This window comes from Cololabis saira, chromosome 15 (assembly GCF_033807715.1).
Source record: "Cololabis saira isolate AMF1-May2022 chromosome 15, fColSai1.1, whole genome shotgun sequence".
Lineage (NCBI taxonomy): Eukaryota > Metazoa > Chordata > Actinopteri > Beloniformes > Belonidae > Cololabis > Cololabis saira.
This window is the reverse complement of record NC_084601.1, coordinates 15385008-15409136: the sequence shown is the minus strand read 5'-3', so window position 1 is coordinate 15409136 and position 24129 is coordinate 15385008. Positions and strand designations below refer to the sequence as shown.

The 24129-nt window shown below is 42.5% G+C and overlaps 2 protein-coding genes across 12 annotated transcripts in view; both read left to right on the top strand.

The window, feature by feature from the left end:
- Nucleotides 1–23380, top strand: part of hoxa3a (homeobox A3a) — a 35213-nt gene extending 11833 nt beyond the window's left edge. For 4 of the 11 annotated variants that reach the window (XM_061742747.1, XM_061742750.1, XM_061742746.1 and 1 more), the window contains 2 exons: nt 21500–21704; nt 22329–23379. In XM_061742747.1, coding sequence (XP_061598731.1) covers nt 21500–21704; nt 22329–23044 — 921 coding nt within the window. In that variant the 3' untranslated portion in view covers nt 23045–23379. Of the gene's footprint in view, nt 1–7552; nt 8264–8403; nt 9069–9605; nt 9667–11090; nt 11527–11588; nt 11837–13306; nt 13887–16168; nt 21705–22328 lie in introns of those variants that run through there. The other 7 variants (XM_061742742.1, XM_061742743.1, XM_061742749.1 and 4 more) reach the window with 7 other exon arrangements.
- LOC133461629 (homeobox protein Hox-A4) lies at nt 40–3638 on the top strand. The gene is made up of 2 exons (XM_061742754.1): nt 40–1789; nt 2331–3638. The coding sequence occupies exons 1-2, from the start codon at nt 1369–1371 to the stop codon at nt 2660–2662; spliced, it is 753 nt and encodes a 250-aa protein (XP_061598738.1). The 5' UTR covers nt 40–1368; the 3' UTR covers nt 2663–3638.
- Nucleotides 23381–24129: the final 749 nt, after the last annotated feature.

Genomic DNA, 24129 nt, shown 5'->3' with positions numbered 1-24129 from the left:
AAAGTACACATTTTCTGTTGTTTGTCTTCGACTTTAAAAAAAATATTATTATTATTATTATTATTATTATTATTATTATTATTATTATTATTATTATTATTATTATTATTATTATTATTATTATTAGCTATAATAATAACGATAATAATACACTGGTATACACCCTATTTTCATCCATATCTTTTCATAAACCCTAGCAGGTTTTTTTCTTTTGATAACAAAACTGCACAAAAGCACAAAAAAGTTGGACTTAAATGGGCTTTATGTCATGGATTTGTAAAATGTGAATTATCAGTGTTTATGTTTTCTACGTATATCAACGTTTATTGAGAGTCAGAAAATCATTTGCACCTCAGACATGAAATCAGCTCTGCTGCAAAGACTAATTTAGGCAAACGTGCAACTCTTTACTGTAAATCCTTCACTTTAGAATATATGTTTTCCATAGCTGTGAGGCAGCTATGAAAGTCAGTTTTATCCTCAAGTGTTTGTCTGATTTATAAGGTTTTTCAATAATACACGACAGTAAATGGAGAAGCATACAAACTCGAAGCACCATGTACATCCTCTGTAATAATATATACACACAGTTTTAAAAATCAAGCATCAAGTCGGTCCCGTGTTCTGGTGAATGATTGAAAATATAAATTTTTCTCTTTTGAAACAGTGCTTTTGATCCAAAACGGGGTCTCCGTGTTCACAATTTTGCAGCGGAAGAAGTGCGTGATGTTTGCAGTTTTCTATGTATGTTCGGCGTAAATCTGGCAGTTTTCTAAACGCACACTGAAGCTCTTGCAGGCTGTGCAGGTTTGGATGTTCACGGGGAAGCGGACTGTCAGTGGTGGCAGCTCATGCACTTTGATTGTTTTCTTTTCTGAATTTACATAGTTTAATATTTCAGTTTGTATTGTCGAGTTTGCTTTTGTGTACGTGCAGCCCTTTACCTGGATGGAAGGGCTTTCCAGCAGCCAGTATTCATATTTGGTAGCAACAGTGTTTTGTTTGTGAACATTTATCCTCTCAAGGCTCATATTTCATGTGTACTCTCAGTTTAAGATGAGCTGGAAAGCCTCTCCCACATAAGTTTGCTTGCATGGAGTAAACAACTTAGTTGATTAGTTTTGCTTTATATACCGTGATTTAATAAGGAAAACACCAACGTAAGCCAGTCCGAACAGTGCTGGTGGTACCAGTGCCATGCTTTCCATTGGTTCCTGTTTACATGATGCCCACAGGACACGCCGTGATTGGTGGCTCTTCACACGTGACCAGGCAACTTTGTACATTTGACAGGGAGTAGGAGGGTTTTGTGGAGATCAGAAAAACGACAGCGCGATAAAAATTAGTATTGTTGCACTTCACAAATTAATGACCATGAGTTCCTACTTGATAAACTCCAACTATATCGAGCCTTCCTTCCCTCCATGCGAGGAATATCAGCAGAGCGGATACATCCCCAACCATGGTGATTACTACGAGCGGCCAAAAGACACGGGCTTCCCTCATCACGACGAGCAATCCTATCCGAGGTCAAACTACACGGAAACGGGCTACGATTATGGAAACGTCCCCGCAGCGGGACTCGACGATTTTGGGGACGGGCACCACGCGCAGCAGCCGCCGCCGGTTCAGCAGAGCCACGGTCCTCGCCTCTCCGTTGCGCCAGACGGTGGCGCAGGGGCAAATGCCAGCAAAGACTGCAGCCTCGCCAGTGACGTGTATCCCGGCGTAGCGAAGGGCAAGGAGCCGGTGGTCTATCCTTGGATGAAAAAGGTCCACGTTAACACCGGTGAGTTATCGTGCACGGTTAAATGGAGGAAAACCACGGAGAAAAACAGAATCGGAACGCACACAAACCTATTGAGGCAGCACTAGTAGCAGCTCTTACAACAGCAATTTACGACTATCGAGCAGCAGGGTCGGTAATTAAGGACCCTCGTAAATTTTATTGCCTGTGTTCGTCTGTCGGGGCCATGTGCCTTTGTTGCTTTTTAACCCAAACTACCTCCACCACTGGAATCAAGCCAGACTGTAACATTCCGCCCTGCTGCTTTGTTAATCATTCCTAAGCTTGATCTGTCCCTTGATGCGAATGCTTGTACATTCAGCATCTCCACAGTAAGGTCATGTGCGTTAACTGAAACAAGACAGAAAGTCAATCAGCCAAAACGGAGACGATTTCCCGCCAAAGCCAGATATGTTTGATAATTTCCACACCATGTAATGCGTCCATGGGCGCAACTAAAGCTTTGGAAATAAACGGTATTAACCTGCATGTAACACCTGCTTGCTTGCCTGTGTATGGCTTCTTTTTTCCTCCCCCCTCCCAGTCAATGCCAGTTACAATGGAGGAGTGCCCAAGAGGTCCCGCACTGCCTACACCCGCCAGCAGGCTCTGGAGCTGGAGAAGGAGTTCCACTTCAACCGCTACCTGACCCGGCGCAGGCGGGTGGAAATTGCGCACACGATGTGCCTGTCGGAACGGCAGGTCAAGATCTGGTTTCAGAACCGGAGGATGAAGTGGAAGAAGGAGCACAAGCTTCCCAACACTAAGATCCGCTCCTCCAGCTCGACCTCGTCTTCAGTCACAGGGGCCCAGCAGCAGCAGCAGATCAAAACAGGCCAACAGCTCGTCCCCACGCCGTGCACTGTTGGCCTATAGTGCACAAATGTAACCCCCCACCCCAACGACGCGATTACAAAAAAACAAAAAAAAAATCCAACCCAGACTGAGATGGCAAACCATAAAAGTGGAGTTTGATGGACCGATCTTCAGTATTTTACACGCATGGTGTTTTCTCTGTCACCTTGCCTCTGCCATTGGGCTCCTGTCACGTCCTTTGTACCCTTTTCCCTCTGCGGTCGTCCCTTCCATATAAGCTTGAAATACACCTTTAATGGCCACGGTGGCAACTGAAGTGTCTATATATTTGTTTATTCTGAACGAATTCAACGCACATTCAAATGTTGGACTTGGAGCAAAGTGTAGCCTATCATTACAGTTAAAGCTGAGTGAGGTGAAAGCAAGTTTGAATTTCATTTTTTTAAGTGCTATCTTTTGTGATTGTTATTCTCTCTCTTTTTTTAAAAAATTACTATTGCTCATGGAAAGTTCTAATATACTTGAAAGTTATTTAGCGAGACTGTAGATGCCTTTTAGAAAACCGGACGGCTGCTTTAGAAGAATGGCATCATTCAGATCAGCAATGTAGTCTGTGTGTTTGAGTGGGTTGGTTTTTATTGTTGAATGTAGTCCAAGTGACTTTCACATCAAATGTACATAGACAAATCCTACCTAATGAAGGCACAATAAGGAAAGCGTTTCGTCGAGTTTCGTCGGTGTTGTAAGGTCTAGTTTTCATTTTGTGCCAGTGCGTCCTATGTTGTGCTGTGTTCCAAACTGTGAATATTTGTATGTGTTGTCTCAGTAATGACTGTTGTAATGTAGGCTAGCGTAGGTTAAACCTGTCCTTGTGAAATAAATATGTGGTTCACTTACAAGGCTGGCATGGTCTTGGACATTTTGTCACCGCAAAATATTGATTTTTCGAGCGCAACAGCCTGATTTTTGATGCCGTTTTGTTTACTCGCGTTTAAATGGCTAGTTTTAATTTTGTTTACTATTTATACATATTATTTTTTTTAATAAAACATTGATCCGTACTATTATATATTGCAATCATTCAATATAATGTTAGGACATTTTCTCTAATTTGGTCGTAAAATGCTATTGCTTGGGCATTTAATTCACTCGCCAATAAAAAAATAAATAACATTTAAAAAATATAGATATATGTATTTTAATATATTATAAAAACAGTACAATCAAATACCGTTTATGGGGTTTGCATCAGTAGTACTTCCTACTACTTGATTTATACACACGGAAACACCTTTGGAGAATGTGAGGGTGTAAATCTGTTCGTCACAAAATGTACATATGCTCTTCTTATGTTTTCCATGTCTGAGAGGTCTGATCTAATCCATCTGAAATGTGCTTAAGTGTCATGCACATTTACGTGGATTAAGAGGGCATGTGGCAGAAATATCTGAGGCTAATTTGATCTATAGGCTTAACTGACTTATCAGATCAAGTCCCTGCTCTTACATATATGTGGCCACACATATTCTTCTCACTTTGTCATTATGAGGAGATCTCGTCCAACCTTAGAGCACCAGAGTGTGAGTGTTGGTCACTACCTGCTACATCTAAACAATAGAGAGTTCAGCCAGGGGACATGGTCGGCTCTGGCCAATCACCGTCTCGCAGCACTTCTTCTGACCCCTGACCTTTCGACACACACAGAGTTCAGACCATACATCAGTGGAGAGACCTCCATCAACTTTTTCTTCCCATTTAAGATTTACCCAGAGACAGCGTGGAAACAATAATAGTGTTTAAGTGTGAAATCCAGCCATGAATTTTCCCAAAATGATTTAAAGAGACAGCTCTTGTGCAGATCACCACAGAGACTGGTCTGGTTTAGGCCTTGAAGTGAGGGCAGAAGCCAGCAGAAGCACGCTGGGGTCGTTCATTTGTCTGCTATATTTTCAAGTTTGTGTTGACATCCTTGATTTTAGATCAACAGTTATGTCAGCGTGTTTATAATGGATGAGCTTACAACACACACATTCTCGTAAATTAACTTAGACACTCAAAACCGTCCCATAATGTTAAATTGCAAAGTGGAGTTGAGACAGTTTTATTTAAAGGCAGCTTCTGAGGGCGTGTTGCATCTTCTACGGCCCTCAAATCCATTTGTCTGTACGAGAAGAGGAATTTCTAAAACTGAGCCAATTTCCCGAAGAAGTCTTCTGTGAAGGAGAAAGCTGTTAGGAGATGGCACTGACGCTGACTGGCACCAATTTTGCACAGACACCAAAAAGTCCAACTATAGTTCAATTATAGATTTCAAGTCATTTGATTCACTAATAGAGGTCACTTTCAGAGTACTGAAATTTTAATTCGCTGGTACACGTGACTTGTTAAATAATGGATGCCCAAGGGGGGTCAGAAATAGATCTGCAAATCTGACTTATTTTCATTTGAAGTGATGCTCTGCTTGGTGCGGGTCAGAACTCCTCTGACAGAACTCTGGACTCAGACCGTCATGACTTGTGAGTAGATTTGGCAACTTTTTATATTCACTTTGTGGACTTAATAACAAAATAATAATAATAACAATAATAAAATCATTAACTATCCCATCAGGATTATTTTCTTTTTCACCTGGTTTCGATTAAATTGTCTAAAATGCTTTTTTTTTTTGTTTTGCACCCCCCCCCATCCCTTTTTTGTGTCACTTAGCCTATAATTAATATGTAATTACATAGAATTTGAGTTATGGAACCTGATTTCATTAAAAATATTTTCATTATACCTTTATTAGCCTATATTTGGATATGAATTTAGCATTTAAACAATGTGAATGAAAAATATATAATTACTGAAGCTTTTGTCAATATGATTTAAAAAAAAAAACATAGATATTATTTTTTATATTTTTTTGTGGAAAATTTTGACAGATTTGGAGACTCATGCAGCTTTTTGTCAGTAAATATTGTCGAGAGGTCAAATGCTGGAATTGATATCAACAAAACAAGCAAAGTGTTTTCATTTAAGTGTTTTATTTGGGAAAACTTAAGTTCAGAAATAAAAGTACTGAACCACCAAGAAAACAACCAGAAAAGGTGAGATTTGTTTTATTCAAATTCTGGAAATGATTGTGGTACTGATCAAACATTTTAATGTAAAAAATATTTAACAAGACTTGAAGGCTTATCTGTTGCATCAACCATGAATTAAAATACAGCCAAGGAAGAGGAATGCAACAACCCATTCAAACATTTTGGCTTGTAAAAAGTCTCGAGTGCTCGAGCGTATAATGACATTTACAAATGTAATCACTTCATTTTTACCATTATCAAATTAAATGAATGTCCCTTTTGTCTCTAAAATGTACTTGACACATTCTGGACAAAATAAACAATAAAACATTTTTAGTCACAAAAGAGTAAAGTCAAAGTGAAAATGAACAGTGTTTTATTAGAAACATAGTGATTTAAAAAAACAAAACAACCGAAAACAAACAAATCGTCTGTGCTGAGTTTACTGGAGATGGCTGCACTCAACTTAAGGCGTTGAATTTCGCATTAGCCTTGATGTTGGCCTGTGAATAGCCTTCACAAGCAGTTATCTCCGGCTGAGAGTGGAGGTAACCCAAGCCTGGCTGTTAAGAGCTCCGAGTGTCAACATTGTGGGAAGATATGGACCGCCGTCTGGCCAACATCCAGAGGTGCGTTCCTCTTGCTTTTTCTCTGGTGACAGAGATAAGAAACCTCAATGTGTAGATACAACCCAAACATTTGTGTTATTGAGATTTATAACACCATCAATCTTTACTTTTCTGCAAAAAAAAAAAAAAAAAAGAAATGTAAGGTTTTTTTGTTTTGCATCAAAAGGTTTAAAGAAGGCAGTCGAGGGCCTGGGATTTTCATCTTCTCCTCATTTTGAACCCCAGATAACACATGCTTTCAGCGTGGGTCATCGAAAAGTTCAGGTGTGGTGGCGAAAGGCAGTGTGAGATTATCTTTCAGTGTGGACATGCAATCTTTCTGACAGTACAGAAACAATCAAAATAACATCACAATACATAAATAAATAAAAAGATAGCACTCCATTTACAACCATGTGTTTAGGAGCTTCCTCTCATCTCTCTTCCTCTCATCTCCCGCTTTAGTTTTAGTTAAACGCGATTCAATAAGGCCTGCCTCTGCTCTTGACTTAAAAAATTATCCACTCAAGTTGTAGTTTGAGAGGACAAAGGCTGATCTGGGAGTGCGGTGCTGTCTCTGTCCGCCCCGAGTGATTAATAGTGGTGGTGGGATTTTTCCACGCCCGCTGCTCGCTGTTGACGGAAAACAAGCGCCAAACGGCGCCGAGGAGAAGGAAGCTCTTCCGGGCTGAAACTTTTGGCAAAGCTTGTGTGCCAGAGGGAAAATGCCTTCAATGGCGTCAGACGTACTCTCTTGGAAATAATATCTCGTTGTCCCCTCCCCCTTCCTTTTTTAATTATTATCATAATATAGGATACTATAAGTAAACTAAAAGTCCCAAAAAAAGAAAAGAAAAAGAAAAAAATCTCAATCAGCACAAGCCTGTTAATTGTACTATCACTCAGCTGGTCATAGGAAATGCGTTAGTGCATGTAGGACTAATGGGGGTCCATGTAGTGATCAGCGGGGTCGAGCAGCTACTCTTTGGTTACCTCACCTCCACTTTCCGCCCACTGCTGACTGACAGGCGCCCCTCACGACCACCAGGACTCACAGCCGTCTTATGTGTGGCAGGTAAAGTGTTTGGTTTGTCTTTTTCTTCTTCTCCTTAAAAAAAAAAAAAAAAGAAATAAAATCCCCGCTGTATGCACACTTTACTGATGGAGGAGCAGAGGCTGACTAAGCTGCACTAATGGAGAAGCGCTCCGGCGAGGACGGGGGGCGATGTTGAGTTGAGTTCTGCGTAATGCGCCCTGCCAGCTATAAACAGAAAGGAGATGAGGTTTACAGTGTTAACGATCTCGCTGCTCTTAAATTGCGTTTTGTATGAACAGCTTTGTCCATCTCAGCCTCACTGTTGCGCTGTTGTGCCAACATTCCGGTCCTGCGTGTGTCTGTGGGCAGCGCAGCCCCGCCGTAATACAGCAGGATTATCTCTTTCAGCCTGCTAACAGGCTCCAAATATATGGCACTTTAAAACTGTCAGAACAGCCTTTCCCCTCTGAATGGGCGACACGTGGAAAAGCTGCTTCTCAGTGAGAGGCTTGCTCCTTTGCCAGATACATTGCAGTGTCACATACACCTCTTTTTTTTTCCTCCTTCCAAACGGATCCGCTTCTCCTCAGGGGCAATGACTGCCTCCATTAATGATTCACGGGCTCAAATAAAAGGGTTTTAAGTTGACGCTGCGTCACGTGAGCGGGGCGCATAATACTGCGCGATGTTATGGCACTGGGAAGAAAAACCCGAGCCCCGGTCTCGCCATATGATGCAGATTATATGCTGGTTACCCCCACTTTCCGCGAGGGGAGCCCTGGCTTTATAGTTTGCTTATCGAGGGGGGAGAAAAAGAAAGTATAGAGGCGAAACGGACTGAAAGAGAGAGGATCCCGGGGTTGTGGATGTATTCTGCTATCACGGACGGATATGTTTTTCCACGCGGACACAGTCAGAGCCCGAGCTGTGGGAGGATGGATTTTATTTTGAGGTATTTCCGCTAATTGTTCATTACTGTCGTGACTTATTGCTGCGTGAGGCAGAGGTCAGTTCAAAAAAGACGCGGGGGGGAGGGATGGGGGGGCTCCATGGTTTTCACGAATACATCAGTAAGCTTTATATCCACTTATATGAACATATGAGTCAATAAGCACAAAAAAAACTGTTTTATACATATTCACTAAGCTACACATTCTCCGTAAATATTGTGGTTTGCCTTATACCTAACCGACCATTGATTTCATCATCAAAAATGTAAGGATTAAGTATTAATGATCAATTATTTCCTCTTTAATTCAGCCGCTAAACTTTAAATATCACGAGCATAAATTTGGATAAATAGGCCTGTGCTATAGTTTGTAAATAAACAAGCCATTTATCGGCTTCCAAGAGGAAACCCAAACAGCGCGCGCAGCGCTGCGAGGTTCAACCTGCCCTATAAAACAAAACACCAATTGCCTTCACGTGGCTTTATGTGCATGCGTGTGTGCGCCTGTGCTTAAATGATATATCAAGACGAGAGCCATAAAAAAAGTAGGGGAAAGCGGTGGGGTTGTGTCGCTCCGCCGGGGAAACGAGGATATAATGGAAGACGGAGTGGCATCCAGGACCGCGCGGCCGCGCTGAGGTCACGGCGCTCCGACGTGATTTATGGGCGCGGGGACTTGGGGAAGATGGTGTGCGAGAGCTAATGACTATTCGATCCGTTTGTGGAGAAGATGCTCACCGGCCAGCAGGGAAACAACAAACACGCTTTCTGCATAGAGGCCATTTCTGTCCTTATTAGTGCGATCATGGTGATGAACAGTTATAATAGGCTAAGATGATTGTTTGATTTTCTTAATCAAAGAAGAGAAGAGTCCATGTGTTGTGGTCTTAATTTATGCATTTTGTTGTGGTCAAATTGTACATTTGGTGTTTTTTTTTTTAATTTTGTGAGTGGAATTTAATTTTGTAGAGATCTTAGCAGTAAAGATATCAAGTAGGCCTCATGAGACCGTTCACGCGGTTAAATACAGAATTCAAGCCACAAATTAAAATACTTATCTATATTGTATTATGTTTATTTTTGGTATCTCATTTGCTGTGAATTGATTTTTTGAACTACTAAAATATGGGTCTAAACAATCACGCTCATCAACAATGGCTTCAGTACTTAGTCTTAACTTATTATTGATTTGTGGATTGCAAAATAAAATCCCCATCGACCGAATTTAAACGGCGTTGAATATGTTGGAAGATCTTCCAAAAATTAATTGGAAGCTAATTCTATTTAATTGCTTAAACAACGAATAGATACATGAAATAAAACATTTATTCCACCCTCCTTGCAGAAATCCAGTCCAGTAAATTCAGGCCATCGCGCGGTCACGGAAACACCCTGAGCTGCCTACGGTAAGTCCATATATCTTTATTGATTTGTGTTATGAATGCTTGATGGTGATATCCTTATTCAATTTCTAATAAGTGCTACATACGCCCACCAAAGCGTTTGCAGGACTACAGAAGCAGCCTATGGCTTACAGCTACATTTCCGCGCAGCAGCAATACGACCGGCCCGAGAGCAATAATTCCTTCTCCTCCACTTGTCTTTGTGGTGTAATTTGTCACCATAAAAGTGACGAGGGGAATCGCAGCTCTTGGATCGGTGCCTTATTCATTTCAGAAACTACTTTCTGCTCGTGCTGCTACAGTCATGCCGCCCTGAAGTTTTGAGAAGTGTTATTTCTTTCCTTAACATTTTTATTTTTATTTATTTTCTTTTTCATCGCCTTATTACGCACGACAGTTAAGGAGCACAACCTCACTGACTTTTAACCCTCTCCTCGAGGCCAAATCAAAGGGAAAGGCGAATCAGCACTTTAGAGAACAAAGAAGTAAATAATTACACAACGTGACAGGGTTGTTTTGTAAGAGAAAATGCAAAGTTTGCTAACAAAAAAGAAAAAAAAGAACCTCATCCGCGAATTTTTCTCCTACTCAACCTCCCACGCTGTCCGTGTGCTACCTTTTTAATTGTGTCATTGGGGTTTGTCCTGCAGCCTGAAACCAGCTGAAAAGCTCGATCTTCTGCTCGTGTTTACAGCCCGAGGAAGTCATAAATCTATTTCTCTCAGCCTTTCTTTCTGGCTGCAAAAAAGACAGCATTACCATGCAGAGGGATTCCCCCCATGCTGCCGGCTCTCCTCTCCACTGCTCCACGCTGCGCGTCCTCCGCTTTTCCTTTTGGTGATGAATCTTCTCCCCATTTTTCACACCCCGCTCCTACTGGGATTTTCCTTTAATATACGCCGAAGGCAGCTTTGATCTGCAGTTGTGCTGTCTGATCAAAAACCTGCATGATGGTGTAGTCTTCATAGCCATGTGAGGGAATATCAGGCACGGAAACGAAAAGAAACATGCGTCCTTTTTACTCAAACACTGAATTCTATATGACAAAACAAAAAAACAAAAAAAAAACAAAAACAAAACCAAAAAACCCAAATGCTGGTTAATCATTAAACCGTGAATAGAAGCCTTTTATGTCCCATGGAAATGGAAATGCACAGAGCGCCTGATTATCCCTTTGTAATCACCGTCTCTTTGCAAATGATCAACCATTGGATTCATAATTCCAATCTGAAAAGCGGAGTAAATAAGAAAACGATTAAAAACGTCTGGGATATGGAGAATTTACTTAAGGGTGCATTATATATATTTTTTTCTTGACGCTCTACCTCATTTGGTTGGGGGAGGAGGAGAGGCAACCACTAGATTTGTACTGGCTTTCCAAGGCGCTACTTCATTTGCATAATTTTTCTTGTCTATGGTGACGCTCTGGTTCGGGGCAGTTCACTGGTGTCTGCATGGTACTGGTGAAGGATCTCATAGTCAAGCATTGCCTTGGCTTACGTTAATATTGCTATGAAGTCCTGTCTATTGCTCTATAGCATGACGATAAATTCAGTCTCGAGGCCAGATAACTCTTATCTCGCTGACCCGACTGCTCACGCCTGCTTTCGTAATCTCGGTTTACCCATCCACGTCGAGTAGCAGAAAAGGAAGAGGAAAAAAGGAAAAGGGGGCTTCTTTCGGCTCTTCCCTTTCTTGTTGTGGCTGCTAATGCCTGGTGTATGGCACAGCGCAGTCTGTTGCTGCTCCACACTCAGTCCACCCTGCCTTTAAACTTTTTTCTCTGGATTACTGCTTTGATCGATTTCGCCGCTGAATGAGAAAATATTGCTCGGTGCTCTGCATTCATCGTGAGAGGATAAGGTAAGCAGGCCAGAAATAGGCTCAGTCGGTTGTAAATGGTGGAGTTTGTGTGTCGCGCGGTGATTTATCACCGTATGACTTAGATCTCGGTTCAGGAAGAGTTCACACACACACAGTCAGGCAGCCAGATTTCTCTGGCGAGGAGCACAGGGCTGCGCTCACAGCTCCAGCCTGTCCTTTGTCTTTCTTTCTCTGCCATTTATGACTGTCGCGATGGATCGCCGGGAGATACACACTACAAAGCTTTCTGAAACCTTTTCCCGGCCATAATGAGCGCAGACCCACCGAAGACACCTTCTTTCAGTCTGCGGTTTGTGCTGCTTTGAGAGAAAACTGGGGGTCTCGTTTTAGATTGATTTGCTTCTTGCTATGCAGGACTAAACGAGCCCAGAGTTTGGGTGACCATTTAATCTACCATTTTAATTATGGAAAGAACTATGTGCTTCGGGAGTTAAGTTTAGGCCAACTCATGGAAGAATTAGATATGATTTAAATTACCTTAAACAACAGACTTAACGTTTCTGTTGCTGGGGACAGATTTATCATTATATACATTTAGTTTAAACAATTTACAATAATTTTTCAATGTTTAGATTAGACTGATTTTTAATTTTACTTTTCTGTTAACTTCCCAAGTGATTTTTCATTAGAGCGGCAAGGACTACTTAAATTCTAGTTTTTTTTTTAAATAAGCTTTATTTCAGCAACAAAGGAGAAGTATTATTATTATTGTTATTATTATTATTATTGTTATTTTTATTATAATAATAATAACAATAATTATTATTGTTATTATTATTATTATTATTAAAACAATTACATATCCACTTTCTTCGTTAGGTCTTGTTATGTCATATTATAAAAGACTATCTGCGGATCTTTGCTTATTACGCTTTATAGTTAATAATTGTCTGTGTTACCTGTATGAATTTGTGCTCGAACTGCGTCAATCTTACCGGGTCTTATATCTCGTTCCGAGCGGGCATCCCCGGCCCACTGACCCCCATATATCACCGCGCCGGAGCCGCCACCGTCACCAGGCATTATTATGGGCCTGAGAGGAGAAGTTCACACCGTGGTCACAGAGATGCTCAGATGAGCGCCCAGTTTTTCAGGTTTCTTCGGGGCGGTTTTCGTTCTTTTTTTGTCTTTCCTTTTTGTCTTGAAAAGAAAAACAAGAAAAGTGAGAGAACATGCCTCCCCCCACCCACCCGCTTTGTTTCATTTAGAATAAGGTGTTCAATTTGTTTCTGCTACATGAGATTTCTTTTTTTTTTCTTTTTTCTTTTAACAGTGAGACGTCTGTTTGTAGGTTTGTGGGCCACACAGAATGTTTTCACCTGCTGCACAGGAAATTAGATATACTGTTGACAGCCCTGTTGGTAGAATAACATTGTAACAGAAATATTATTTTCCTGTGTGGTAACCCGCTAACAAGCGAGTTCCACAGCACGGGTTTCCACCCGCAAGATTCTCTCCTTAACCTTTACTGTAACTATATTCCGTTATCGGCTCAGAGATTTAAAATGCCAGCCGGCTTGTTGTAAAAGCTTCAAACTGATTTGAATGCTTAAGCTTTTTTGTGTTGTTTGCCACAGATGGTAATACGAGGTTATAGTGTGTGCCGTCTGCGCCCCGTGTAAGCCATAAGGTAAACGGTAATGGTGTGCAGAATTGTTGGCCCTATCTTGATTCCATAGTCTCCAGTGTCAGGTCTGTATTGAAAAGTAAGATGGATCGCCACCATTTCTGCTCCTCACAGTGCTTCTTGTAACCCTAGGTTCACCCGAGGAGGCCATTGGCGGAGAGGCGTCACGTGACCACGGGGTGCCAATGTTATTCTACAAGGGTGTCAAGACCCTGTCAGTTTCTGAAATAAATATTGGGAAACGGCGAGATGCAAAAGGCAACCTACTACGACAGCTCGGCAATTTACAGTGGCTACCCATATCAAAGCGCAAATGGCTTCAGTTATGATGCCAATCAGGTCCAATATCCCCGGGCCTCTCATGTGGAAAGTGAGTACCATCGACCTGCCTGCTCCCTGCAGTCTCCCGGCGGCTCCGTAACGCTGCAGAAGCCAGGGGAGATGGCGGAGAGCTGCGACAGGACCACGGCCATTCAAGCGGGGCAGTCCAAGGTCCTTCCCGAAAGCAATCAGCCGCAGGTGCCGGTGTCGGGCCCGCCCCCCTCCTCGCAGTCACCCGGTGCCATCAGCCAAAACGCAAGCAACGGGTCCAGCCAGCCCGGTGCCAAGAACGCCTCCCCGACCTCCGGCGCTCGCAGCAAACAGATCTTCCCGTGGATGAAGGAATGCCGTCAGAACACCAAGCAGAAACCCACCAGTAGCTCCAGTTCAGGTACTCGCTGCTGCTGCTGACATTCATTCACACAGACCGAGGGTTGCATTCATGCGGAGGGAGGATTTCAATGCACAGGGTATGTGGGTGGGTGTGCAGGTAAGGGGAGGACGGGGGGAGGCAAACCACAACAGAACAATAGTGACTAGGAAGGTCATATTGTTCAGTTTTCGGTGGTGTTGGCAGAGACGTGTTTGTTTCACTTCATCATTTTCAAGTCCTGCGGTGTCAAATTGCACTATTTGCAATATTTAGCTCCCTCAAGTTACCCAGGAGCTGCAGCCAAAAATACAATGAGATTAACTACACTTCTAAAAAAAAACTAAAAAAAAACAACCCTGGCCTATATCTAGGCCTAGCAGCCTTTTATAGATTTACAAACATAGTCTCAACTAAAATTAGTCAATAATAATAATAATGATAATACATTTTAGACCTATTACACTCTCCATGCAACGTAAGGCTAAAGGACCTACACTTCTAAGGATACAACCCCCCCTCATTTGTTGTCTTCATGCCCTGCAGCTGACCTGTCCCTACTGTAAACACACATCTCTACTGATCACATAATGTTCCCGGAGAGACAGCAAACAAACACACACACACACACACAACAGTTGTTTCAGTTTGTCCTGCTGTTTTGATTAGAGAAAAACTTGGTGGCCACAGAGTGGGAGGGGGCGAGAGGAGGAGGAGGAAGAGGAGGAGGAGGTGGTGGTGTATTTACTTGGAGTCAACCTAAAACTTTAGAATAGCTCATCTTCCCACGACCTTTGTAAATGTGGTGAGGGAATAGATGCAGGTTATGAGATGTGAACGACGTGTGTAAGAGAACATACAAGCATGAGCTTTCATTTCAGTTTGTGTCTGGATATATTTTTGGGCACACATGCAAGGTAAATTTGCAGTTCTGGTGAGAAATGGAGGGATGATGGGCAAAATGTAGTTTCTGATTAGCAAATAGTTGCACATCTTTAAGCAAAGAAAAAAAAAACTATTATCCAATTCAGCTTGGTATGAAGCTGAATTGGTGCATATTTAGATTGGTCCAAGATAACTCTTCACATTCCCCCAAACGTACGAGTCACACCTTTTTGTTTGAATGAACAACGTGGTAGTGGTTTGCTTGACTTTGGTTTGAGGTTCAATCTAAATATTGAAATTCTGAGATTCTTTTTTTAAACCACATATTAGGTAAATATTGGGTTATTAAGTTAGGTATCCTCTTCAGTAAACAGTATATGCAATGAAATGAAAGACAGACCTCCTCAATTCATGGGTAACGACTTTCAAAATGCTTACATATATTGGCAGACCTACACACACACACACACACACACACACACACACACACACACACACACACACACACACACACACACATATATATATATATATATATATATATATATATATATATATATATATATATATACAATATATACAATAGATGCTAATGATCAGTGCAATAAACTTAAAAAAATAAATCAAAAGATAAGTCTGAAAATCCTTGTGTGCACCTGTGATCACTCTATATGCAAGCCCCATACAAGCTTTCCTCATACTCCACGTGGTAACCTCTTTTTCATCTGTGCAATATCATTAGGGGTCAGGTTATGTCATGTTGCATTCTTTTTACTCCAGGTTTGTGAGACAGGTAGTTAAATGTATTAAGTGTTGGCCGTCTGCCACAATGGTAAGTGGACCAACCTTTCTGTTCTGCAGACATGGCTCCAGCCTTTTAAGCTTATCAGTGAGGGGAAGGCGAGTTGTTTTATACACCCTGAGGGATACATAATGCTTGTGCTAGAATTATGTGCATACTGTGTGACTGTGGGGCAAGATAAGGGGCAAAATGTTCTAGTAGAAAACCTGAGGTCACCTGGATCTGTACCAGATACCGCTCCAATATTCTTCAGTTATATTTCTCGTTTTGCACTTATTATCTAAGCAGAGGAACTGTTTGAACCCTGCTGATAAACCCTGTGTCAGAAATGGATTCATAGATGTTTGGAGATATTTGGAACTTATAGACATTTTAAGATGGAGGATGAAAAAGAGCCAGTTGACAGAGGTAAAAACTGCAGTTTAATGGACATCTGTATCTACTTAACATTTCTATCACCACTACTACGCCCCCCTGATTGCAGAGTTTCACTATCAGTGCATGTTGTCACACGTTTCTGCTCTCACTCTCACTAAGCTGTCTGTGCCTCTGTACCTCTGAGCATGTGTCTGTAATGGATTACTGAATGACATCATCCTCTCCTTCTCCCTGACAGTGGAGAGTTGCCCCGGAGACAAGAGCCCTCCGGGGTCAGCAGCATCAAAGAGGGCCCGGACAGCTTACACCAGCGCGCAGCTCGTGGAGCTGGAGAAGGAGTTCCACTTCAACCGGTACCTCTGCAGACCCCGGAGGGTGGAGATGGCCAACCTGCTCAACCTCACAGAGAGACAGATCAAAATCTGGTTCCAGAACCGCAGAATGAAGTACAAAAAGGATCAAAAAGGCGTGGGGATGATGTCTTCTCCCGGTGGACAATCCCCGCGGAGTCCCGTGGGCCCGGGCTCCGGCGGCGGCGGCGGATACCTCAACTCTATGCATTCTCTTGTAAACAGTGTACCATATGAATCCCAGTCGCCCACTTCTTACAATAAACCTCATCAAAATGCATACAGTATGGCTACGTCATATCCCCCTCCTATGAACAACTCCCTCAGCAGCTGCCCCCCCTCTCAGAAGAGGTACCCCGGGACAGACTCGGCCACGCCCGAGTATGACGCGCATCCCCTGCAAGGAAATGGCAACTACGGATCGCACATGCAAAGCAGTCCCGTTTATGTCGGCGGAGGCTACATCGAGACCATGTCCAATTCCGGGGCCTCCGTTTTCGGTCTGACCCACCTCTCTCACCCGCCGTCCGCAAATATGGAGTACAATGGAGCAATCACAATGGGCAACAGTCAGCATCACGGAGTGTGTGATCCGACACCGACGTACACAGACCTAACACCGCACTACTCTCAGGGAAGAATCCAGGAAGCGCCCAAACTGACGCATCTGTAGCAGTGGCGCTGTCCGGATCACTCCGCCCATTGTTCCTTCCACCTCCAGACATATTACTGCTTTGTTTCTGCGCCTCCTCACGGTTTCCATCTTCACTTCTGCTTTTGTTTATGTTCCCTATAGTTTGATGTGTGAAGTAGCGTAGGATAAATAACCACGACTTGCTTGAATTTTCCTCTATTTGCTTGTGTCATTGTCTCACAAAGACCATTATCTAGAATGGCTCGGGGGGTGGGGGGCGGGGGTGGCAACATAGCCTATGCAAAGGCCTATTTAATCTTTTTCTTTTTGTTTTCAAATCGAGACTCAAACAGGGTATTTTGAACACGTTATTCATTTTCAATGTGAAGTTGTCCGTCTTTTATTTATCCGCAGTTGAAGTATTGTGTTTTTTTTTGCATTTTGTTGCACTTGTGTTAGAAACCTCAAGAGCCACGAGATGGGATTATGAGGGAAATTCATTTTCGAAAACAAGGGCCATAGGCTTTCACGCAGCCCCCTCTTGCTTATGTTTTGTTCTATTGGACTCTCTTATGTTATTTATTTGGTTGGTAAAGATAAAATACCCCTTTAGTATTATTTGACACCCCTCCATCTTCGTGTAGGGAAAGGTTGGTGGGGGAAAAAAAGAAGAAGGTCTCGGCCCTTTTCAGCCCGTACATCTAGTCTGACGCTCCTCGACGGGAGCAGTAGCAAACCATGGCGTTCTTGCTATTGCCATGTTTCCAGCTTTTCTTCTTTGAGGAGGTGTTTTATTTTTCTCAGCGAATGTAAAATCAATCAGTCATGCAATAAGGAAAGAAGGACACATGCTAGCAGATTTCTTTTCTTTTTTTATTGAAGAAAACAGAAACACATCATCTTCATTTCTTTCTCGATGTCAAACATTCCATGCTGCTCAAGTTCGACGAAAACAATAAAAGAATTGAAATAAAAATGAAAGAACATCCTTCAGTTTTAATTCAGAGCTCTCAGCAGCATCCCACATGTTCATAAAACCAAATACAAGCAATTCCCTAATGAAAACAAACAAAAAAAAAAAACATTTCTAGATTTGTTATTATAGAGCAATGTAACCTAAATTTCAAGGTAAAATAAAATGATCCTAAAATCACATAAATCCATCCACAGGCAACTGGTAGAAAAGTTAAAGGTTTAATGATAATTAAAATGTACAAAAAACAACTATAAATTATTAAATATAGCTTGTTTATTTCGGAGACAAACGATTGCAAAGTCATTGCTCAAATTACTAATCGATAACATAAGGAGAACTATCCTCAGATAAAAATCAAACATTGAATAAAAGCTACTTGATTTTATTTCCTCCCCTCCTCGTGCTTTGACGTGAAGAGAACTCGAGGGTGGCCTTTCCCCTCCTCTCATCTGCGTGGGCACATCCATAATAATAAAAATGTCACCCGGGCCCTTGTGGAGGTTCTGCAAGAAGACAACAAGCTAAATGAGAAATCGTTTAAAAAAAATAAGCCCCTGATATGTTCAGTCAGTCAAATACGGTCTGAGAGGATGCAGGGTGAACTCGAATCATAAAGGTGCTTATTTGTCTTATCATTCTGCAGATTTGCGGATGCCAGCGTAAAGCCAGTTCAGCACAAAGTACCTTGCTTATTATAAAAGCCACGGGGAAAAAAAATGATCGATGGAAAACTGAAATGATTTTGTAGGCCTAAATGCTTTTTCTTATTCTATTTTTTCTATTTCTATTTTCCTCTTTGGTAAAATACAAAATGTTGCTTCAAACAAATAGTAAAATGTAACGTATTTTTTGTTCCATATTTTCAATGATCTCTTCGCATTTAAATGTTAAGAAAAACCCCACATAACCCACATGGAGCTACTACGTCAGATTCCGGATAAAATCCTGTTTTAAGTGCAAAAATATTTTTGCAAATATTTTGTGCGTTTGTAATAATTGTTTTTTTTTGCACTGATTTATTGATGTACTTTTATTTCCTAAACGAAATTTGAACCCAGAACTAATTGTCATCGGAGGGCATGAACATTACTGCATGACATATGGTTAGCAGGGAAACCTAGAACAATTGAAGCATGGTCTGTCACGAAAAAAAAAAAAATGCATTGATGCATAGTTCGGCATCCAACACAGACACACAACACACACACACGGTGGGATAAAGGCACGCACACGTACAGGCTTACACAACAGGAGAACGGTTTGACCCATATATGCGCAGTTACACAGGTAGCACACAAACGGCGTTTTCACTGAAATGGGACGGCTGTGTTTCGCTCTTTGCATTCGCATCCGTGGGAAAGTGGTCCTAAATCAATCCTGCTAGGAAGATAAGTGTGTAAGACAGGCTGGGCTCCACTAAATGCAGCCACCCACTCCTTTTCTTGAACACAAAGCCTGTGCGTAATTCCAAAAAAGCCATGCGTCTCTTCCCCTAGCAAGTCTCTTTCACTGGTCCTCTCACAGACATGCATGCCTGGGGAAGAAAAAAAAAATCCTTGTGTATATTAACATCTAAAATATAAAATCCAGGTGGGGGAAGCAGGCTGTGCCCCTTACTCACCGTTGGCGCATTGCTGCCCTCTCAAAAAGGAAATGGTCGCATCTTGTGTGCTTGGATTCTTATTTGTCTTTTAAAACATCCCTCCAGCGACAACCAGGCTAAAACTGCGAGCATAAACTGGTTCTAATCTAAGTGGCCAGTGTTTCTCGGCGCTTCCTGGCTGCATTTGATCCGGGGGAGAGTTAGAAGCCTTAAATGTGTTGTGAGGGCACCGAGCTGTCAGACCTTTTGGCGAGTAAGATTGATCGCGCGCAGGCTTCCAGGACTCTTTGTTTGGTATATAAGCAACAAACTGAGAGAGGCCTTCCACTTCTCCTCTCTTCTTTCCTCTGTTATCCACCAAGCCATAGCCTATATGGTTTAATGAATGAAAGTACAGCATGTACTGCCCGACGAATAACATCCTGAATGTGGCTTTCACAGATTAGTCTGGAAGAGCTATGAAACCAAACACGGCGGGGAAGAACCATTCAATAACACTCCCATCTGCATAATAACGCTGCAAATAGATTCTTTTTAAATGGTCACTGGTAAATCATGTGTTGATGTTTGCTTCATTGCAAATCCAGGTATGTGACAATGGAAATATGGTGGTGAGCTTCCCCCAACCACTGCAGCCAGTGTCACTCCAAGCAAATGCTGGTCTCGTCCATGCGCTCCGCAGTTTAAGCATGAACACAACACTATTTTTATACACAGAGATGCCATTTAAAGGAGTGAAGCAGCCATGGCTGCTTCTAGTCATCGAAAAATTGCAATCACGAGAGAAAGAGCCCCTCTGTGTAGTGCTTCTGAAAAAGATGCGCGTACGTGAGCGCGCCTGACCTCCTTATGAAATCGACCTTATGTGGAATAAACGAATATGTGCCTTTATATCATATTTCTGCAGTCAGGATGGTTAAACAAACATTTGCGAATGCTCGTGCACACATGTATCCATTTTTCTGCAGATTCCTCGCCAGTGTTTAGCTCTTATGAGAGGAAATGGTCTGAACGTGTCATATCTGTCAGTGTTAACTTAATGGTTGGGCATTTTACTGCAACATATGCCAAAGGATGCGCTGCTCATCTTACTGTTATGCAACAACACGTGTATTCTGTTCACACTCAGTGAATATAGATCTGTCTGCTTGGGTTTGCTCCCACCGAGAACACTCAGTTTTGGGGTTTGTTTTCTTTTTCATTTCTGAAGTCTGCCTATAACATGAAGAGCTACTGGCGTGAAATGTGTGTGTTTGTATGTGTGTGTGCGTGCTAGTGTGAATGTGCGTGTGTCTGTGTGTGAGTGTGTGTGTGAGTGTGTGTGTGAGGCGGGGGCGTTCTCGACTGACATCCTCAAACAATACGAGAAAGAGGAGTGCACGAATCCGCGCACCCCTAGGCTGGGCTCCCTCCTTGTAATAGTGAGAGTCGGCCATTCTTAAAAAACACATTTTGTAGCTTAGTGGACTGGACTGGAGGAGCGAGAGGAGGATAAGCGGAGCGGACAAAGATGTAAATAAAAACAGTCGTGCCCCAGCTGAGCGAGGCGAGATTCACCAGTTTTTGGATCAATCAGGCAGACAGTGGCTTCTTTTGACTAAACCCCAAATTGTCATTGGACAGAGGTAATCATGTGACAGGCAGTTCGGTCCAATTTCAACCTTGTCTCCATGAATTCAATAGTTTAATAGTGGCTGGGTCCCCACACGGCCGTAATCAGTGAAATAGAAAAAACAACACAGGAGGGGGTTTTTTTTATGATTTTTTTTTCTTCTCGTCCTCACTGAGCAGCATCATTTATAAAAATACGCGTGCAAACTTTCCTCGGCTCTCAGGGAGCGGAGATGAATTACGAATTCGAGCGAGAGAGCGGTTTTATCAATAGTCAGCCGTCGCTTGCTGAGTGCCTGACATCTTTCCCCCCTGTCGCTGATTCATTTCAAAGTTCATCAATCAAGAGCTCGACGCTTTCACGCCCGACACTGATTCCTCCTCCCTTTGAGCAGACCATTCCCAGCCTTAATCCGGGCAGCCATCCGCGGCACGGCCGGCCCAGACACAGCCCCGACGGATGCAGCCCGCTGCCCACAGCCTCTCTACCCCCGGAATACCCGTGGATGCGGGAGAAGAAAGCCTCCAAGAGGAACCACCTGCCGACTTCCACCGCTACCACCACCATCTCCAATGGACCTGTCTGCTTCTCTCCAAAAGGTGGGTTCATTCAGGGAGGATATACACGGAAATATATCTTTATACTATCTGTTGCTGTATTATGATGTCCTGGGAGGCCCATCATAACCCACTCACATCCCAGCAAAATTTAGTGATATTATTTTTCTAGATTTATGGTTATGACTTGGCTGTGCGCGTGTGCGCTTTATAGGAAAAACAAAAAAGTTTGGGTAAAGTTTGGTGATGTAAGATGATTTATTCCCCTAGCTGAAGCAGAGTTTGATGTGTGACAGTAATGAAGAGTGATGGAGTGCCTTTGCCGTGGAGGGCAGCTGGAGCATTCATTAGAATCCCACACCAGCGTGGACTTCACTGTTCTATCGTGCAGTGTTTGCTTCACTCTCAAGCTGTTTTTTTTCTTTCTTTTTCTGTTTGGTTTTATGAAAGAATCAGATGAGTATCTTTATGCAGGCATGACTTTTTGGATGAAGCCTGCATCAAGCTTAGATTAGTTGCTCCAGCGGCCATTTTGCTGCAGAGTGTTGTGAGCCACTCTCTAGTGGATTGTCATTGCCATAACGGTACATTTACGGGCAGCGGGGTTATGTAATTATTGTGTCCATGCGTTTTTAATCCCAAGCTACCGGGCTGCTTATTTTCCAGGCTCGCCTGAGATCGTGGAGAGCGGTGGGGGAGGAGGGGGCTCCCGGCGCCTGAGAACTGCCTACACCAACACGCAGCTGCTGGAGCTGGAGAAGGAGTTCCACTTCAACAAGTATCTGTGCCGGCCGAGGCGGGTGGAAATAGCCGCCCTGCTGGACCTGACCGAGAGGCAGGTCAAGGTGTGGTTCCAGAACCGGCGCATGAAGCACAAGCGGCAGACCCAGAGCAAAGAGAACCACAACGGGGACAGGAAAGGACAGGGCGCAGAGGACGGCATCCACAGCGACGAGGAGGACGAGGGGCCCCTGCACGAGCAGAGCGGAGCCCTGCTGGAGAGAGATACCTGCTCCTTTCAGAACAACGCGCAGCAGCTCCACAATGGCGAGTCCGCGGGCTTTGGCGCTGCCGCGCCGCTGAACAGCAATGACAAAAATCTGAAACATTTCCCCAACCCGTCACCCACTGTTCCGGGCTGCATGGCAACAATGGGCCCGGGCTCGGCATCTGGCCCGGACAATGGCGACAGTCCCTCGGCCCTGGATGTTTCTTTACACGATTTTCAACCTTTCTCTTCGGATTCCTGCCTGCAGCTCTCAGATGCAGCTTCGCCGAGCCTATCAGAGTCTCTGGACAGCCCCGTGGACATTTCTGCGGACAGTTTCTATTTTTTCTCGGAGTCTCTCACCACAATCGACCTGCAGCATCTAAGCTACTAACTAAAGTCACTCTTTTTTTTTTTTTTTTAAATATCAGGATGCTATTAACGCTGATGTTATTTGTATATTCGGCACATTTATTCTGTTGATTATTGACTTGGCGATTAAAACAAGGTAAGGATGAAATTAAATCACTGAAAAAAGATCTGCTTAGGCCAGCTTGTAATTACCATAATAACTTGAGCTCAACTTGGAATGAAAACTATGAGTGTGTGTGAATATTTCCATCATATGAGATCTATGGAACCTGCTATTTTTATTTTTGTATAGCTCCCAATGTCTTGGATATTTTTGTTAGAATACAATTAACTTGATACAATCTTTCATTGGGTGTTTGAGTCTTTTCTTTTTCAATTTTGCCGTGTGCCTTTTTGCTTGATTTAATACTGTAGAAAATGCTCAAAATTCACCAAAGAAATGCCGAAAATGCAGGGAAAGAGAAATTATGCTGTATGCAAATTAACAACAGGTTGGCCCTGAATATAAATAGTCTAATTTGCCTTGAATTCTTGAGGTCAACACATGTTTGAATATCCGCAATTTTAAACAGCATTAACACGCAGATTATTTTGAAAAGTTTGCAACAATATTTTATGAATGGAAAATTAGCTAATTTCTTATTCAAACCTTTTTTCACAAAACTTTAATTTTCATGTACATCATTGTAACATAATAAATATGTTGAAATTAGGAACATTTTTATATGGGGAAAAAATTTAATCATTATTATTAAATTGTCTTTTCAATTATCAACATAAAAATAACATTTCATGCAGCGCCGGAGAATAGATTATTTCTATTTTCACCTTAGAGTCTAATACTGTTGGAAAAAAAGCAAACATGCCAGCACGGATCTGAGCATGACAAGGCTCTTAACATCGTGTGCAAGTTGCAGGCAAATACCCGAGCCATGTTTGCCTTCAGGAGCTCATAAATCACTCCGTGGCATGAATGAGACGGACATTAAGGAGACCAATTGTGGCGTAATATGCACAAATAAAACCCCACTTACGTTTTCATACGGGACTCCCCGATTCTTAAACTAAAAGGAGCTGAGTCTCTGCATGCGTTTGGTAATAATTCAT

What these genes read in the sequence shown, in the direction of transcription:
- LOC133461629 (XM_061742754.1), top strand. Translation starts at nt 1,369, where the DNA reads ATGACCATGAGTTCCTACTTGATAAACTCCAACTATATCGAGCCTTCC. An exon ending in AAAGGTCCACGTTAACACCG is followed by an intron (nt 1,790 to 2,330) that starts GTGAGTTATCGT and finishes CCCCCCTCCCAG; the next exon opens with TCAATGCCAGTTACAATGGA.